Source organism: Glycine soja, chromosome 6, assembly GCF_004193775.1.
Source record: "Glycine soja cultivar W05 chromosome 6, ASM419377v2, whole genome shotgun sequence".
NCBI classification, from domain to species: domain Eukaryota; kingdom Viridiplantae; phylum Streptophyta; class Magnoliopsida; order Fabales; family Fabaceae; genus Glycine; species Glycine soja.
Genome location: NC_041007.1, coordinates 650,610 through 669,747, shown reverse-complemented (window position 1 = coordinate 669,747; position 19,138 = coordinate 650,610). Strand labels below are relative to the sequence as shown.

Genomic DNA, 19,138 nt, shown 5'->3' with positions numbered 1-19,138 from the left:
TAATTTATTATTTATTTTCATTTTATCCCATAATAATATTTTACTCACATAATCCCAATGGCTAAACGGTAGCTTGGGATTTCTTTGTAGATTGGACGAGGTCTTTATAAGGTTAATTGGGTAATAAGACGTGGTCTTTCTACTTTATTAGTTACGGTAATTTTTTTGCGGCATATGTGTTGGTTGTGATATTTGTTCTAATTTCTAACTATCCGGTGTGATTTATCCATTAGATTTTATAATTATAAATTGTTCCCCAAATTACTTTAAAATCACCCAAAAGCTCTGGCTTAAGAAATTAGAAATTAAACAAAACTGCCTGCTTGCAAGAATAAAATACGGTGTTAAACGCATCTTGATTTTATTTATAAAAAAATGAAAGAAAAGAAGAGAAAATCATCATATTTTGTCATTTTTTTTGTTAAATTAATTTTTATCTTTTAATTTATTTTTTAGATTTGATTTAATTCTTTAATTTTTTTTAAATTAATTTAATTTGTTCTTTCAGTTTAAATAATAAGAAATCAAACTTTACGATAATTCAAGATTTTTATTAAATAATTTTAAATTATCATTATATATATATATATTTAGAAAAAAAAGAATCGATTTTAGAAAAGTTAGAGGACTAAATTAAAAAAAACTTAAATGATCAAATTGAATTAGTTTTAAAAATTAGAAAACTAAATTAAATAAAAAAAATTAAAGATCAAATTCAATCTAAGCAATAAATTAAAGAGAAAAAAAAATTAATTTAATGTTTTTTTCCCCTAGAAATATGTTTAGTGTGAAAATAGCAGTATATTAGCGATGCGTGAGCGACAACAGAAAACATAAAATAAAAGCAAGCCTCTTTCCAACTCCCAAGTTCATTCCGTTGACCTTCCTTGATGGCAGAATCGGGCGAAGAAGAGATAGTTGGTAAACCTGTCCAAGAGCTGCTGTTGATGTTGAATCCCGAAAATCTGCCAAAAAATTACATGTACTAACTAGGAAGGTGGTGCTGGATTTCGTGATGCACAGGATGATGATATTCCGGTGATCGACCTTCACCTCCTCTCATCTCCATCTACTTCACAACAAGAGCTTGCTAAACTCCGCCATGCACTCCATTCATGGGGCTGCTTTCAGGTCTCCCTTTACTTTAAATATCACACTAAAGTGTGCGAGAGAGCTATTCTAGTAAGCTTGAAATCGGGTTATTACCAAATTTAGTTGACTTCATTTCTGTTATCGATATAAGTTGGTATCAAAGCAAATTATTGGAGTAGATACTAATGATATTCTCATCATGCTGGAATGAAAAGGTCATTTCTGGACATGGTGAGAAAAAGGGTATGTCAATGATGTAATATATTCAAAAAAGCAAAGGCTTGACTGGACTGACAGAGTTTACCTTAAGGTGTTGCCTGAAGATGAGAGGAACTTCAATTTTTGGCCCCAAACCCCTAATGATTTCAGGTATACATTCTTGTCGTATAACACTGAATATTCTTTTACATCAAGTAACAAGTACTCTAGTAGCTCCAACAAGCACTACTGTTTTAAGTTTTTAAATTAAAATACACAAGCATGAATAATGTCTCAGTTACAATAAATTTCTCAATAAATACTCATAAGAGAAAAAATATAAAGAATTTTTTTTTCATAAGTTAAAATCAATTTACAAACCTTAATTTTTTTGTAACTATTCTCATCTAACTTTTGCAAAAACTAAGATACATGAATTTATTTTAACTTATGATAAGTTTTATTCGTTTCATTTTTTAATTTTGTTTTCTTATAATTAATTACTCGTTAAGAAGTTTATCTAAGTTTTATTCGTTTCATTATTATTTTTTTCCTCCATTTCTCTTGGGCTAGAGACACAAGTATTAGCTCCTCTATCAATTGCACATGTACATTGTTTTTAATCTCATTGGATGTTTCAATGCAGGAGTACTGTCCTACAATATACCGAAAGCCTAAGGCTGCTAAGTGAAGTAATCCTTAAAGCCATGGCAAAGTCACTAGTCTTGGAAGAGGATTGCTTCCTAAATGAATGTGGAGAGAGATCTAATATGATTGTGAGGTTCAACTACTACCCTTCATGTCCAATGCCTGATGATCATGTTCTCGACGTGAAGCTACATGCTGATGGATCCACCATAACTTTTCTCAAGATGAAGAAGTAGAAGGCCTCCAAGTCCTCAAAGATGATCAGTGGTTTAAAATTCCAATCATCCCTGATGCTCTCCTGATTAATGTTGGTGACCAAATAGAGGTAATAACTGAGCCTTCTTGTTTTAGTTAGAATTTTGTGGGTTAGCATTGTTTAATTATTGAATTAAATTTTAGATTATTAGTATCAATTATAAAATAAAATTTATGATATTTTAACTGATGAATATCAATTGTTTAGGCTTATGTTGCAAGCCTCTGATTCATCTCAATCTTATGATATTTTAATTGATTCAATTGAATTAACAAACATGCGTTCCATCTCTCTTTGGACACACTTTCTAACCACCATTTTATGATTGTTATTATGTGCTATCGAGCTACTACAACTGTGTCATTTATCATTAAAATTTCATCATTACATTCATGCAAAGAGCAAACTTATCAATAGAGTTGATTGATACAGCAAAAAAGCTAGTCCATGATAACAGATAGGATTGAATCAGAACCTTTGAATGTGAATAACAGATAATGAGCAACGGAATCTTCCGGAGCCCAGTACATAGGGTAGTGATAAATAAAAAGAAGGAAAGGCTCACAGTAGCAATTTTCTGCGTCCCGGATTCAGAAAAAGAGATTAAACCGGTGGATAAGCTAGTCAACGAGTGAAGGCCAGTGTTATACAGACCGGTGAGAAATTATGTTGAGATCTATTTCCAGTATTACCAGCAATGGAAGCTTCAAAGATTAACTTTCGATGAAGCTGAATGCTTCTCGGAATTTAGTTAAACAAAAGGGAATTATATTCGTGTTTTGTTAGATAACTTAACGATTGAGATGTATGGACTATGAAGTTTTATTTGTGTGCAGCTGAAAAGTACACGGTGCTTATCTGCACAATATTATAAAAGCTGAAAGGTAATTGCATTTAACTTCAACTTTTTGTAATTGTTAACGGAAGTCACCGTGACCCAGAGTCACTGAATCAAAATTCCGGTACCATCGGCGTCGACAGAGTATCCCTAATGGTGCGGTAGTTATTAAAAGAAAGGACTTCACCAAAAAATAAGAAGTTACTTCGTCCTTGGAGGTGACATTCAATGATCCTAGTAGTAGTATTAACGGTTGATAGATAACTTGATATGGGTACTTTAAAAGAGACTGTGAAATAAAGTGATCTATTTTAGCAATTAAAATTTAAAAAATTAAATAATTTGACGGAAGTTAGTCATATCTCATGTTGCCAAATATTAACAAAAGAATTGACAGAGAGATTATTCTACGTATATTTGAGGATAGTATTTCACATTTTCCCTTATAGTAATAAATACACCATAATTTCTGTAAAGAAAAAAACATACACCATAGTTAAAGTTTTGCGCCGTAAATAAATGAGATTATAATATATGATGCATATTAAAACGAAAACAAAATATGCGGTAATAGAAGAGTTAATTAACATGTGATTTCTTTTTATTAGGCTTGTTATTTTTCTTATTACTTTTAATCTTATTTGTTAATTTCATGAAACCTCCGTTAGTAATTCTAATGAAAGAAAAAATATTCATTTATGAAAAAAAAACAAAAGTAAAAGAAAATAATATATAAATAGTGAGATAAAAAATGTTTTCAACAACCATTTTAATACTCAATTAAATATAATTTTTTGGATTTACTTAATTGAACTTTAAATCTTAATTCAGTTTGTTAAAATTTAATATAAATCATTTTAACACATGAATTTCTTGATAGCTATTTTAACATGGAACAGTTACAAAGTTAAAAAAAAACGAATAATAACATTCTAAGCAAAAAATAATCCATTTAAAATTATGTGTTTCTCACGTTTAAAACATCAAATAATAACTTTAAAAAAAATATACGTTTAAAACATCAAATAATAACTTTCAAAAAAAAAAAATCCAAAGGTGACCAATGAAACAAAACATCAATCATTATGATATTTTTTGTGGGGTTAAAAAAAATAACGATAGCTAATAGCTAATGATCCACCTTCATCGCCTCTCATCTCCATCTACAGCACAGCAAGAGCTTGCTAAACTCCACCATGCACTCAATTCATGGGGCTGCTTTCAGGTTTCCCTTCATCCATTTTAATTACTTTATTATTGCTTAGTAATGATGTTGTCAATTATTTTGTGGGATTCAGGCAATAAACCATGGGATGAAAAGCTCATTTCTGGACAAAATGAGACAAGTTTCAAAGCAATTCTTTCAACTTCCAAAGGAAGAAAAGCAAAAATGTGCTAGGGAAAGGGAACCAAACAATATTGAAGGATATGACAATGATATAATATATTCAGAAAATCAAAGGCTTGACTGGACTGACAGAGTATACCTGAAAGTGCTTCCTGAAGATCAGAGGAAGTTCAAATTTTGGCCTCAAAACCCCAATGATTTCAGTTATACATTCCTGTCCCCTCCAACTCTCAATGAATGTTCTTTTTTACATGAAGTAACTAGCTAGTACTCTAGTAGCTCCAACCCATTTTATCTCTTTACTAATTTTCTTCTTTTACAAGTGCGTATTTAGAACTTCATCCAAATTGGGCACGGGCATAGCATTATTATTTTTGGCAAAGGAATGAGCAATTTCCTCCATTTCTCTTGGGCTAGTGACACGAGTATTTAATCTCAATGCAGGAATATTGTCCTACAGTATACCGAAAGTATAAGGCTGAAACTGAAGTAATTATTAAGGCCATGACAAATTCACTGAACTTGGAAGAGGATTGCTTCCTAAATGAATGTGGAGAGAGAGATGTTATGTTTCTGAGATTCAACTACTACCCTCCATGTCCAATGCCTGATCATGTTCTCGGCCTGAAGCCACATGCGGATGGATCCACCATTACTTTTCTGTTGCAAGATAAACTAGTACAAGGCTTGCAAGGCCTCAAATATGATCAGTGGTTTAAAGTTCCAATCATCCTTGATGCTCTCGTCATTAATGTTGGTGATCAAACAGAGGTAATAATTGAAGTTTCTTTTCTTTTTTTTTTCTTTTCCTTTAAGTGTTTAGTGAGAAGTTTATTCAGATAGGGTCTTATACTTCATGTTCATGCAAATAGCAAACTTGCCAATAGAGTTGACTGATACAACAGCAAAGCTTGTCCATGATAACTGATAGGACTGACTAAGAACTTGTTAACAGATACTGAGCAATGGAATTTTTCGGAGTCCAATACACAGGGCAGTGATAAATTCAGAAAAGGAAAGGCTCACAGTGGCAATATTCTGCCTCGCGGATTCAGAAAAAGAGATTAAACCGGTGAAAAATTATTCTGAGATCTATTTCCAGTATTATCACCAAGGAAAAAGACCAATTGAAGCTTCAAAGATTTAACAATGAAACTGAATACTTCTTGGATTAGTTAAATAAGACAGTCTTTTTCTTATCAGCAGTTAAGGAAGAGAGACTGGAAATTTAACAAATTCAGTGTAACGAAATTGCAAGTTATGCCCGCTAGACTAGTATAAATTGAATTCATGATTTGTTAGAGTAATTAAGGGTTGAGATGTATGTTTTTTTAGGATGCATGATATTGATGTGGAGTATCATTGGCTTATATTGGAACATAATATAATCACTAAGTTAATATATTAAAAAATATCTAAGTAAACTAAAGTTAAAGAAAAGTTTGGCCAATTTCCCACAACTTCAGACGAAAATAAGATTAAGTTTGAAGATATGAGATTGTCTCTCTTAAACCTAAACTTATACTCACCGTGTCTTTGGTGAGGATGAAGGTAGATAGAGTCAAATCTGCTACTAACTTGTCCTGTTGTCATGATTATTTTTCTTTTCTAACCTCCTTGTGCCGCAATCCCCTCTTGGCTCTCATTTTTTGTTTGTACTCTCCCTTCCTCTCCTTCTTCTCATAGTTGTTGCCTCTCATTCTAAAAATTCAGTGTTGAAAAATTTACAAATTACTAAAATATATTTTAGAAGTTGATTTCAGAAAATTTACAAATTTTTAAAAACATATCATGAAAATTCATAAGCGGTTTTAAAATATATTGAAAATCAATTTCAAATATATATTCTCCTAATTAATTGTTAGGAATGATATTAAAATATGTATAAAACAACTAATGGAGGTGCAAATGGAAAAGGGGTGAGATTTTTTGTTTTTGAGAGAAAAGGGGTGAGAAAATACTCCGTGTATTTTTACACTTTGAAAAATAAATATTGAATGCATTTATTAAAATTCAAAAATAAATTGAATATCTAAAATAAATTTAATTCTTTCAAAAAATAAAATTTTTGAATGCATTTGATACATTTGAAATTTTTTAGATTTTTTTTGCAAATTACTAAAATATATTTTAGAAATTAATTTTCATAAAATTTATGAAGTTCTAGAAATACATTTTGAAAATTAATTTCTGGAATATATTTAATACATACCACATCTAAATATTTTTCAAATATATCTTCCTTAAATTAATTTTGGAGAAATATATTTTTATTTTATAAAAAATATAAAAACATGGATAAAGTCAAGGAGGTGCCAATAGAAAAAAGGTCGAAAAACAAGATTACTTTGAATTACGCAAGAAAAACGCAAGTGCAGGCCAAGTTATCGGGCCGAAGATGGACCATTGAGGTATGGTAGGGGCTAGGGCACAACGCAACAGTAGCAAGATGGTGATTCTGTGTAGCAATGAAGGATAGTTTGGTCTTTGGGAAACACACGACGCAGAAACGAGAACCACTTCGCTATGCATTCGCACCCCTCTCCGTCACATTCCGTTTCCTTCTTTTATATAATAGCCCCCCCCACACGCACAAATCCCCCTTTCCTTGTTCTCATTTTCTGAATAATAATTCAATTACTCCTAAATTAAACAAGATTTCAATTCTAGTTCGTTCATAGGGATTTCCCAATCCCTATTCCATGGACGTCGAAAACGAGGAAGCTCCACTCCAACAACACTCTGATTCACAATGCCACACCGACCTGCCAAATCTCCCCTACGCCTCTGCCGTTGACCTTGAAGAGGCGGCGGCAACGACGACGGAGGCTGTGGCGGTTGAACCCGATGCGCTGGCGGTGTCCGACGATGGCGCCGAAACGCAAGTGACGGACGTAGCGGGTGACGAGATGATTGAGGAGAAGGCGAACGAAGGAATTGATGTGGATGACGTGGCTTTGGAGACGGATATGGTGGAAGAGGAACCGAATTTGGCAATTGATGCCGAAGACGACGAAATTGAGGACAGGAACACAAATGAAGACGCTTTGATGGAAGACGAACAACAACAAGAAGAAGAGGACGTAGAGCAAGAAGGAGAGGGGGAGGAAGAAGAACAGCAACAAGTAGATGAGGAGGAAGAAGGAGAACAGCAACAAGAAGATGAGGAAGAAGAAGGAGAAGAAGAAGAAGAAGCAGCAGCAGAAGAAGAAGAAGAAGAAGAAGAAGAAGAAGAAGAGAAGCAAGGAAAAGAAGAAGATGGTGGAATGGCAATGACAGAAGACACAGAGAAGTCGGAGAAGAGTGCCGCTGTGAGTGGCGGGAAGAGGAGGCGTGGCGCTGGGAAGAATGCTAAGGCTACAGGGAGAGTTGCATCAAGGAAAAAGATGGAGGAGGACGTTTGTTTCATTTGCTTCGATGGGGGTGACCTTGTGCTTTGTGACCGCAGGTGACACTCAATTTGTTACCTACTTGTGGCCGCATTTATTTTTATCCATTATTATTCGGAAAATTCATTGCTTTTTCTTTGGAGTTGAACAGGGGATGCCCCAAGGCTTACCATCCTTCCTGCGTTAATCGTGACGAGGCCTTCTTTCGAGCCAAGGGAAAGTGGAATTGCGGTATGTTTCATACCTTGTTCTGTGTTGTCTCAGTTCTTGTTGTCCTTGTCCTTTGATTTGCTTATGTATTCTTAGAATGTGGATTTGAGCCTAACTCAAACCTAAAAAGCTAGCTCATGGTGTGAGGATTGTCCTCTACTTAGATGTGAGATTTGAGTTTTTTCCAATACACCTCGTTACGCCCAATACTTTTGGGCTTGGTGCGTAGATAACATAGCGTGTGACTCATTTAATGGATCTAGGATAGGCTTTTTACCGTATTAGAATGTGGGTTTGGACCTAACTCAATCCCAAAAGCTATCTCACGGGGTGAGAATTTCCCTCCACTTATATACTTTATCTTGCTATTACTTCTATCCGATGTGGGATTTGGGTTTTTCCCAATAGTATTTACTTTAGCTTTATGATTCTTTGAACTCTTTTAGAGATAAAATTCACAGTTGGACTTGGAGTTTGAATATTTATTGAAATCATCTAGGTAAGTAATACTAGGATTTGGAATTTGGGAAGTTACTTTGAAGTATTTTTAAGATGAGTTTAATATCTATATACCGTCATTGTAAAACATCCAATAGGAATTTACTTTATTGCCACATCATATTAATGAATATAATGATGTCAAATCTGATTGGATGTATGTGTAAAAGATGTTTTATTTTGATACTATATATAAAATAAAGGGCTTACTAACCAGTACCCTTAGGACTAAGGGTCATGGTTAAGGAATTAAAAGGAGAAAATATTTATTATAGAAATCATAGGAGAGCGTAAAAAAAGTTGTGGGTAGCACAATTTTGTGCATCCCAATAATTTTTTTTCTTCTTTCTGTTCCTTAACCAATGCCTTTAAGCATTTGCTTAAAATAAATTCAAGGTTTTAAAAAATGTTTCATGACTGCAATTTCGGCTGCAATGTCAAGGCTTTTAGTATGCTCATGACATTGTAGTTAATAATGCGCAATATAGTGGGATAGCAGAGCAGAGCCACCCGGTCACAATAGGAGTCAAGTAGTATAACGGTTTTCAACAGCGGCTTTTCATTTGCTATAGCAGTGGATGCAGTGCTACCATGACATAGGCTTTTCATGTGCTAAAATCATGTTATCTACTCTCCCACCATAGTCTCCACTCTCCAGTAATCTTCTTTGCATGTACCCAAATCATCTTAATCGTTTTTCTATCATCTTTTCCTCGATAAGTACCACACTTATATCTCCTTGTATGTAATCATTCTGTATCCTGCCATTTTTTGTGGAGCCACACTTCTATATTAACATACTCATTGCCCAACATTCACTGGAGTACTATAATTAAAAACTACCTGTCCAGTTTTATGGCTGTTCAGATTCTTCACTTTGTCTATTCTGCATATCTTTATAGTCATCGTGCTAGTTTGTGACTTGATTTATTCACGTGAACTGGTACCTTTGCTTGGGAGGCATTGAGGGAATCCTGTTCTTTACATCTCACGCACCCTGGATATTTGAATTATGAATGTCCTGAACTGAACTATGTTTTAAAATTCATTACCCATTATGAATTTATTACTAGTAAATCAAAATTCTTAAACTTTCTGATGGTTGTTATTTAGAATTGTGTTTTATTGTGTGCATTATTTATTTTGGCATGACAACACCCTGGCATGTATTCTCATATATTGGTGAATGATTGTTGGATAGGAGGTGATTCATATTTACTATTGTCATTGCCAATTTTTTAAGAGGAGAGCTGCTATCATGGCTATGTTAAAGCTATCCTTTTTTTTTTTATTATTTACTGGACAAGTTAGAAAGATTTTAAAACACTAAATGTTTGATCAATTCTATGGCAAATTTCACTAATTAGTACACTGTATTTGTGAAGTGTAACCGTGTTAAACTTAAATGCACTTTAATGAAGGTTTATGCTTTCCCCCCCATATTTTCTATCATCTCTTGTTTGCACAGGCTTCTTTAGCCAGAACAGTTATTTGTATTAGATTTTATTTCTTGTGTTCTGAGCATAATTGAATCTATATTGAATGCCAAGGTATCAAACTTGCAAAAACCTAATAATCTTTACAATATATTTCCTTATTGTATCTGACTTTCCATATCTTTTATCTTCATGATCCTAGGTTGGCATCTTTGCAGCAACTGTGAGAGGAATGCATCTTATATGTGCTATACATGTACGTTTTCTTTGTGCAAGGGGTGCATCAAAGACACTGTTATCTTATGTGTTAGGGGAAACAAGGGCTTTTGTGAGACATGCATGAGAACCGTAATGTTAATTGAACAGAATGAACAGGGAAACAATGTGGTAAAACTTCCCTCCCAATCTCTTTTTCTTGTCGTATGAAAATTGTTATTTTAAAGTTATATTTGCATTTTGGAATGATAAGTCTTTATCCTTCTGCAGTGCTTCAAGTAGTTTCAAAGTTGTGGTTCGTTGTTTTTAATTTTTTACTTCTCTTGTTGCTAACTTCTCTCTGTGGTTTTCTCTTGGTGTACATTTTAGAATTTTTAAGCATTCCCGGGCTTGCATATTAACATGAGCAAACAAGTGAATCTGTTGGCTCAAACATAGTAATCAATAGGGTGCAATAGTGGCTCCATAGCAACATCATGGAGCGGCCCTTGACTGGTACAAGTTTCAAATAGCGGAGGGGATTTCAGTAAAGGCTGTTGTGGCGGCAACAGTGGCCAAAATTTTAGCATTTCATGTGTTATATTGGCACAAACATGATGTGTTTTAGACACCTTGTTCAAAGCTAAAGTGATTGTTTGTATTTGCTTTGTAATACTGTTTCAGTAACATGACTATTTTTAGCTTTGGGAAAAATTGCTTCATAAAGCATGTTTTATCATTCAATTGGTAACCAGTCAAGTCCCTATTCACGCAACATGCAATTCTCTCTCAACTGTTTCAACTCAAACCTACTAATACCCAGTGCTCACTGGCTTTGTTTCCAGCCAAGCCCTGCATTTTTTGTCATAGCCTGGGCATTCCCACTTCTTTATTTTGCACATACTCTTTTCTGTCAATTGGTAACTCATTCTCTATTCTTCACAGAAGTCTTGGGAAAGGTTCATGGACTTGCTCTGCCTCTGTTATGTCACTTCCCTTCCGTTTCTTTTGTGTGTGTGTCCACAGTCCTCATTCTGTTCTACTGCTCATCCCCTTCTGCTCTAATAGTCCCTTTTTCTCCATCTTCATTTGTCACCCTTGAACCAGTCATAGCATCATCCATTTGGCTCATACTTATTTAATTTTTGTTGTTTCTGACTTGTATGTTTAGTTTAAGAACATGACTTCTAATTATTAATTATAAATGCATTTTCACTTTTTTGGATACTTTTTAGTATTTTTGTGTGTAATGTAAAATTTATTTACCTTTTATTTCTAGTCTTCAAATTAATGGTCTTTTCCAATATCTGCTATCTAGCTATAGCATATTTGGGGCTGGCTACTACGTACTGCTTTCTGAGATTGATAACCATGGGATTAAAAATGGATGGATTCAGAGATCTGACCATTTCAGTTTTGTTGTTATATGTTGGAAAATGATTGTTAAAAATGATTTTTTTTTTTAAAATTGTGTTATCATGCTACTAGTCAGTCTAAGGGACTTCTAATCACTCTAAATGCTCTTCATCCTTAAGTCATGCACCCAACGAATAAAATACCTGCAAAACTCTCCTTCCATCCAAAACAAATAGAAAAAGCATAACAAAGTTCCAAAAAGGAAAAGTAGAGGAAAAATGCACAAACTAAGAATGAAACAGAAGAATGCATGTAAACTAGTGATGAAAGTTATGCAAAATACATATGTACCGAGATTGTTACACATGAAGTCAACTTGAGGTCATTTAAGGGATTTGGAGTTGACAAAGACACAAGGCCATTCTTTTGAATGACCTTTTTATTTGATAAAATGACAGCCAATCTCTATAGGTGTGTTTCTTTCATGAAAAACTTGGTTGGAGGAAATTTGTAAAGCAGCTTGATTGTGACAAATTAATTTCTCCCTTAAAGCTCCTAAAGCAACTGCTTTAGCTACTTATGTTCACTGGTTGATGCTGCCATAGTATGGTACCTGGCCTTTGCTTTGGATCTAGCTACAATGCTTTGCTTTGTGCTTTTCCATGAAAATAAGTTTTCTGCAACAAATACACAATAACCCAAAAGTTGATCTTCGAAGGGTGAACCTGCCTAGTCAACATCATAATAACCATCATCTTCAGCACTGTCCTTATTCTCATAAAGTAACCCTTACCCTGATTCCCTCATGCACCCCTAAGAATATGAACCACATCATCCCTAGGAGACCAGGGCCTGTTAGTGTCTCCCCCTAATTCAGTAGCAGTTTGACATATCCCCTATAAATGGGCTTTTTTAAAGATAAAATGTAGAATTGTAGATGTGAATTTATAATGATATTAAACAGGGGCACCTCTTTTTGGCTACTAATAATTATTTTTCATGTTTGGTGCAGGGACAAATAGATTTTGATGACAGAAACAGCTGGGAGTATCTCTTCAAGGACTATTACATAGATATAAAAGAAAAACTATCTCTCACATTTGATGAACTCACTCAAGCTAAAAACCCTTGGAAGGGATCTGATATGCTTCATTCTAAAGAAGAATCACCGGATGAAATTTTTGATGCCACTAATGACAGAGGATCAGATTCAGATAGCTCCTATGAGAATGCAGATTTGAGTCGTTCTAAAAGAAAAAAGGCCAAGAAACGGGGGAAGTCCCGTTCCAAAGGAGATGACAGCTCAGAGTGGGCTTCAACAGAGCTTTTGGAGTTTGTTATGCACATGAGAAATGGAGACAAATCTGTTTTATCTCAGTTTGATGTGCATACTCTTTTGCTAGAGTATATTAAAAGAAATAAGCTTCGAGATCCTCGCCGAAAAAGTCAGATTATTTGTGATGCAAGACTTCAAAATCTGTTTGGAAAACCAAAAGTGGGACATTTTGAAACGTTAAAGCTTCTTGAATCCCATTTCCTTCTAAAAGATGATTCTCAGGCTGAAGATCTGCAGGGAAGTGTTGTTGACACTGAAATGAGTCATTTGGAAGGTGATGGCAATCCCAATTCACATACGAAAGCTGGCAAAGATAAGAGACGAAAAAATCGTAAAAAGGGTGATGAGAGAGGACTTCAAACTAATGTTGATGATTATGCAGCCATTGATAACCATAATATTAATTTAATTTATCTAAGACGTAACTTGGTGGAAGATCTTCTTGAAGATACAGAGAAGTTCCATGATAAAGTTGTTGGTTCTTTTGTGAGAATAAGAATTTCTGGTAGTGGTCAGAAACAGGATTTGTATAGGCTGGTTCAGGTTGTAGGTAAATAATATATCTAGACAACTTTCATGATTTAGTTATTTGCAATATAAAAATAAACTTTGATTTTTTGTTTTCTTATTAATAATATACGTGGTCAGGTACATGCAAAGCAGCAGAGCCATATAAAGTTGGTAAAAGGATGACAGAAATCTTGCTAGAAATCTTAAATTTAAACAAGACAGAGATTGTTTCAATTGATATTATCTCAAATCAGGAGTTCACAGAGGTGATTCAATGACTGCATTTTACCCCTTCTTTTTGTTTATGATCTTCAGTTTTGGTTAACTTTTAGAGTAATTCATTGTATAAGTAATAACTTGCCCACTTTAAAACTTGGCATGATAATGTTCATTGTAAACCCCCAAACTCTCGCACATCCTAATTGCATGAATGGTGATATTCCATTTGATAATCAACTTTACTTCTTGTTGGTTGCTTCAATTGGTCAAAATAGACTGTTTAAATTCATCCTCCAAATATTTTTCCATAATTGTAGTTTTTTAAAAAACAATCCACCTAATTAGTCCCTTGATGACACTGAATCCGTCCTTGTGTCACCATTTTAGTCCTTCACAAGCATAAATGTGTGGATTTTTTAGGGACTATTTTGGTCACAAAAACCATTAGATGACTAATGAGGTGATAGTGATACACTAATCTTTGAATGAGTATTTTTTTTTATTGGCAAATGTTAATTGTTAGTTTGTTAGTTTTTGTTAGTGGGAAGGATTTGAACCCATGACCTCTCCCTCCCCCTTCTCCTTTCAACCACCAAGCCAACCTTATAACTCCTTTGAATAACTAATTTTATACTTGACTCTTACCTTATGATGGTGTGAATAAATTATCTGTATTTTTAGATTTTCTCAGAATTGATATTTTTTACAAAATTAACTTATGCATAGATTAATGTATTTCCTTCCCTAATATATTGATTGGTTTTCTGTTAGGATGAATGCAAGCGTCTCCGCCAAAGCATAAAGTGTGGCCTCATAAATCGGCTAACTGTGGTAAGTTTATGTTCAATAAATTCATTTCAGGTATCAGATGTTATACTTTGTATTTGTACTGAGGACACAAATTTGTGCTTGTAGGGTGACATTCAGGACAAAGCATTGGTGCTTCAGGAAGCTAGAGTAAAAGATGTGAGTTGTTTTCTATACCTTTAGTGTTAGCCGTTTGGTGGTGTGTGCTCACCCATCTCTTAAATTTCCTAATTTCTCAGTCTCTCCTTGTTTCTGTGATTTATTGATGTATTGAAGAAAATTACCTTCAATTGAGAGATGAAGTTTTATTGATGTATTAGTTTCTGTACATATGCTTATATTGATGAAAGTTCAATTCCTATTTAACAAGACTCTTGAGAGTTATCATATCCTCTGTCTGATTACATCCTTCATTTGCATTGATTACTGGTAGGAGAGGGGTCATGATATTCTTTCTGTAGTTAAATTTCTCATCGATCATCTCAGTCTTAAATCTGTTGAGGCCTAGTAATGGTGTTCAGGAAACTCTTATTCATGATATAAATGCTTTCAAATAAGATTGATGCATTCACTTTGGAAGTTTACTGATTGTCCCAATTATTTTGAATTATCAAATTGAATTCTTGTTGTATTTTGGTTAAATCCTCATTTCATTTCCTAATGCTAATGTTCTCTAAACAACCTTTTATGTGAGTTTTGAAATATATTTTCTGGTCTTTGTAAAGTAATTCAAATGCTTATTTTTCTATTACAGTGGCTAGAAACAGAGACAGTGCGGCTGAGTCATCTCCGTGATAGAGCTAGTGAGAAAGGACGCAGAAAAGAATATCCTTTTCTCTAAAGAAAGTTCAAATATGATATATCTGGCAGTATTTTGTGGAATGTTTTTTGTTGATTCCTTTCATCAATTTATTGTTTCCACAGCTCCTCATAATTTGGAATTGATAATTCTTAAAATGTAATCTTGTGTGAATGAAGAAAATCTTTTATAGGTGTTTGTAAGTGTGCGTTGTGATTTCGTAACTACTTGGGAAAACCTATATCATATTTTGAGAATGAGATAGATGAAAAAATTAAAATTGGTATTTTTTTTTTATTATTGAATTGGTATGTTGGTTTTAACATGTTAAATATGAGGCTGTTGAATTTGTCACACCCTATACTCGAATATCTTATTAATATGTTTCCTAATAAGTTGCTCAATTACCGAGCAAATTGCATTTTTGTGTGGTGTCTGTAGATTGTCAGTTTCTAATAATTCAGCCCTTACAAGTCTTGATATTTAATTTTGCATTTATGAGGTTTCTAATCATGGTAAAGTTCATATATGAATTGTAAATTATTAACTGCCTTCTACCAATTTGGGGACCTTAATTTTCTGGTTAACTGTGACCAAAATAAATAAATACATAAAGGTGATTAGTCCATTGTATATGAAGTTTTAAATATGCTCAGGGCTCATATCATATTTTGTTAAATAGATGTTTAAACAAAATGCTTTAAAAATTATTCTCCTCCGTCAATGTCCGAGTCCTGTATAGTGATAGTTAACAATTGTACATATTAAACAATTTTCATTGTCTTATCATGTTATCTAACACCAGTCTTTGTATTGAAATGGATAATAATCATTTTTATTTAGGATAATATGTTTTGCTGCTCCCTACTTGTTTATAATGTGGTTATTATATTATTTTTAACCCAATTTTTTTGTGATTATTTGAAATTGACCAACAACTCAAGTTCTATTTTGTCTTGATCCTTCACTCTTCTCTCACGCTCAGAGAATGTGTAGAGAAATTGCAGCTTTTGAAAACACCTGAAGAACGTCAACGCAGGTTGGAGGAAATTCCAGAAATACACGTGGATCCAAACATGGATCCAAGTTATGAGTCTGAAGAAGATGCAAATGAAGTGGATGATAAAAGACAAGGTAGTGTTAAAAGAGTTTGAACTAGTAAACTCATTGTTTCTTCGTTTTCTAACATTTAATGATAATTTCATTTCTATTCCTGCAGAAAACTACATGAGACCAAGAGGGTCTACTGCATTTGGAAGGAGGGGGAGAGATATTGTTTCTCCTAGAAGTGGTTCTATTTCAAATGATTCTTGGAGTGGAACAAGGAATTATTCTAATGTGAATCATGAACTCGGCAGAAATTTGTCTAATAAGGGATTTTCAATCAAAGGTGATAATGCTTCTAATGCTAACGAGGCACTAAATGATGCTCAATTGCATCGGGGAAGAGATCGGGAATCACAACTATCTAATAGCTGGGAGAGGCAAAAGCTATCTTCAACCTTGGAAAGTGGCGCTAAAAATACCCAACCATTGGTAGCATCTGAGTCTTTTTCTTCTGCTGTATCAGAAGCTTCTGCAGCACCATCTTCTGCCGGAATAACTCCTCCAGCTGTGAAAATAAATGAAACTGAAAAGATGTGGCATTACCAGGATCCATCTGGAAAAGTTCAGGGACCATTTTCCATGGTGCAACTACACAAATGGAGTAACACAGGATACTTTCCTGCTGATTTGAGGATTTGGAGAACCACTGAGAAGCAAGATGATTCTATACTCCTAACAGATGCCTTGGCAGGGAATTTTTCTAAGGAACCATCAATAGTGGATAAAGCTCAATCGGTGTATGATTTACATTACCCATCCTCATACTCTAGGAAGTCTCCACAACAAGGTATAGAAGTTCAAGCTGGAGAAAGACTGTCATTAGATCAAAATTGTGGATCTTGGAATTCACATAGTACTCTGGGTTCTCCGGGACAAACAACAGGAGGAAGTTGGAGATCTAAAGATAATATGAATTCTTTAGCTAATAGAACTTCTCCATTGGCAGTTGAGGTCCCCAAGAACCCTGCAAATGGCTGGGGTTCTGATGCTGGTGTTAGGAATGAAGCAACAAATCTTCCTTCACCTACTCCCCAGACTACTCCTGGTGGGACTAAGGGGCTGGCTTTTGAAAATAAATGGTCACCAACACCTGTCCAGTTGCCTGGGTCTCTCGTAGGAAATTCATTCCCAGGCAGTCACAGAGTTTTGCAGGCCTCTGTGGTAGTGCACCCAGAGCATGCTGTACAAAATGCTGAAAAAGGCTCAAGTTCACAACCTGGTATTAGTTCAGCTTCTACGGATAATAACAAGTTACATCCACAAGCAACAGCAGTGGCACCTGTTGTGGCTTCAGGGGTTGACATCAAAATGACAGGTGCAAATATGCAAAACCAGGTTGTGAGTAGCCACAACTCTCATGCTGAAACTCAAGGGTGGGGTTCTGCTGGGGTTCCAAAGCCAGAACCACTGGCCTGGGGAGGTGCATCATCTCAAAGGATAGAACCAAATAATCCTGCTACCATGCCTGCCCAGCCAGCTTCCCATGCCCCCTGGGGTGATGCTTCGTCTGTGCAGAACACTGCCTCTTTTAACACTGGAAATCCAATTGCGAGTTTACCCACACCTGGATTTCTGGGCATGACTGCACCTGAGCCTTGGAGACCACCAGCTTCAAGTAGTCAGTCAAACACCACAGCTCCATCTCCAGCTCAACCCAATATGCCTTGGGGCATGGGCATGCCAGGAAATCAGAATATGAACTGGGGTGGGGTTGTACCTGCCAACATGAATGTAAACTGGATGCCTGCGCAGGTGCCAGCACCTGGAAATTCAAATCCAGGATGGGCTGCTCCTAGTCAGGGGCTGCCTCCTAGTCAGGGGCTGCCTCCCGTGAATGCAGGTGGCTGGGTTGGACCTGGTCAAGGCCGTTCCCATGTAAATGCAAATGCAGGTTGGGTTGGGCCTGGTCAGGGTCTTGCACCTGGAAATGCCAATCCTGGTTGGGCTGCACCGACTGGGAATCCAGGCATGTGGGGAAGTGAGCAAAGTCATAATGGAGACAGGTTCCCCAACCAAGGGGATCGTAGAGATTCTGGTTATGGTGGTAAATCTTGGAACAGGCAATCATCATTTGGCAGCGGAGGCAGAGGAGGTTCTTCCAGGCCTCCTTTTGGGGGACAAAGAGGAGTCTGCAAGTATTATGAGAGTGGACGTTGCAGGAAGGGGACTTCTTGTGATTTTCTACACACTTAGTTGTAGGGCTAATTAATTAGTGGCAGAGAAACATCTCTTACTGTACAGTATTTTCCAATTTCATGGCTAAACGTTGTATTAGGATGCGTCATGTATGTAGAACTTGTGCATTGTAGTATCTCGTTTATTTGTCTTGCTTAATTGTCTTTTTGGCGCTGTTACTTGGAGTTGACTTATGCGAGAAACTAGTGAAAAGTTATTTTTTTCTTGTTCTCTAGCCAAACCTTGAACTTTCCATAATCAGGCTTTTTATGCCCTTTTTTCCTTACACTAGAATAACCAAATTCTTAAAGACATAGCTGACTTATTACCTCCTACATTATGGAGCTGATTCTTGCTTGGTTACCCAAACTCTTACCTGGTTACCCAAAATCTCAATATTATAAGAAACATTCGATGTATTCTTTATATTTTTCCAGTGTTCCTTGTTAGAAGAGAGTTTGCACATGGCATGCCACGAGACTCACTACTCCAACTAGCAAGTTCCAAGTGACATGTCATATGAGAACTAGTTTTTTTTTTTTTTTAAAAAAAAACATTACATCAAACTAGCTAGTTTGACAATCTACATAACATTGAAATAGCTATTTGGTTAGTGAGTTAATTGAGTCAACAGTCAAAGTAGTCTCATTATATTCTTAATATATTTTAGAAAAACTCATTTTGATATTTAATTTCTAAAAATATTCCAATTTTATCAAGT

General features: G+C 35.1%; 2 protein-coding genes and 1 pseudogene across 2 annotated transcripts; all 3 read left to right on the top strand.

Moving 5' to 3' along the window:
- The first annotated feature begins 890 nt into the window (after positions 1-890).
- Positions 891-3,108, top strand: LOC114414040 (annotated as a pseudogene).
- Positions 3,109-4,093: 985 nt separating this feature from the next.
- LOC114414456 (protein SRG1-like) lies at positions 4,094-5,714 on the top strand. Its single transcript, XM_028378727.1, has 4 exons — positions 4,094-4,257; positions 4,331-4,619; positions 4,841-5,151; positions 5,336-5,714. The coding sequence occupies exons 1-4, from the start codon at positions 4,165-4,167 to the stop codon at positions 5,525-5,527; spliced, it is 885 nt and encodes a 294-aa protein (XP_028234528.1). The 5' UTR covers positions 4,094-4,164; the 3' UTR covers positions 5,528-5,714.
- A 1,163-nt stretch (positions 5,715-6,877) lies between these two features.
- Positions 6,878-18,652, top strand: LOC114414454 (zinc finger CCCH domain-containing protein 19-like). Its single transcript, XM_028378725.1, has 10 exons — positions 6,878-7,828; positions 7,921-8,000; positions 10,116-10,300; positions 12,477-13,350; positions 13,449-13,576; positions 14,301-14,360; positions 14,445-14,495; positions 15,091-15,161; positions 16,115-16,269; positions 16,355-18,652. The coding sequence occupies exons 1-10, from the start codon at positions 7,083-7,085 to the stop codon at positions 18,433-18,435; spliced, it is 4,431 nt and encodes a 1,476-aa protein (XP_028234526.1). The 5' UTR covers positions 6,878-7,082; the 3' UTR covers positions 18,436-18,652.
- Positions 18,653-19,138: the final 486 nt, after the last annotated feature.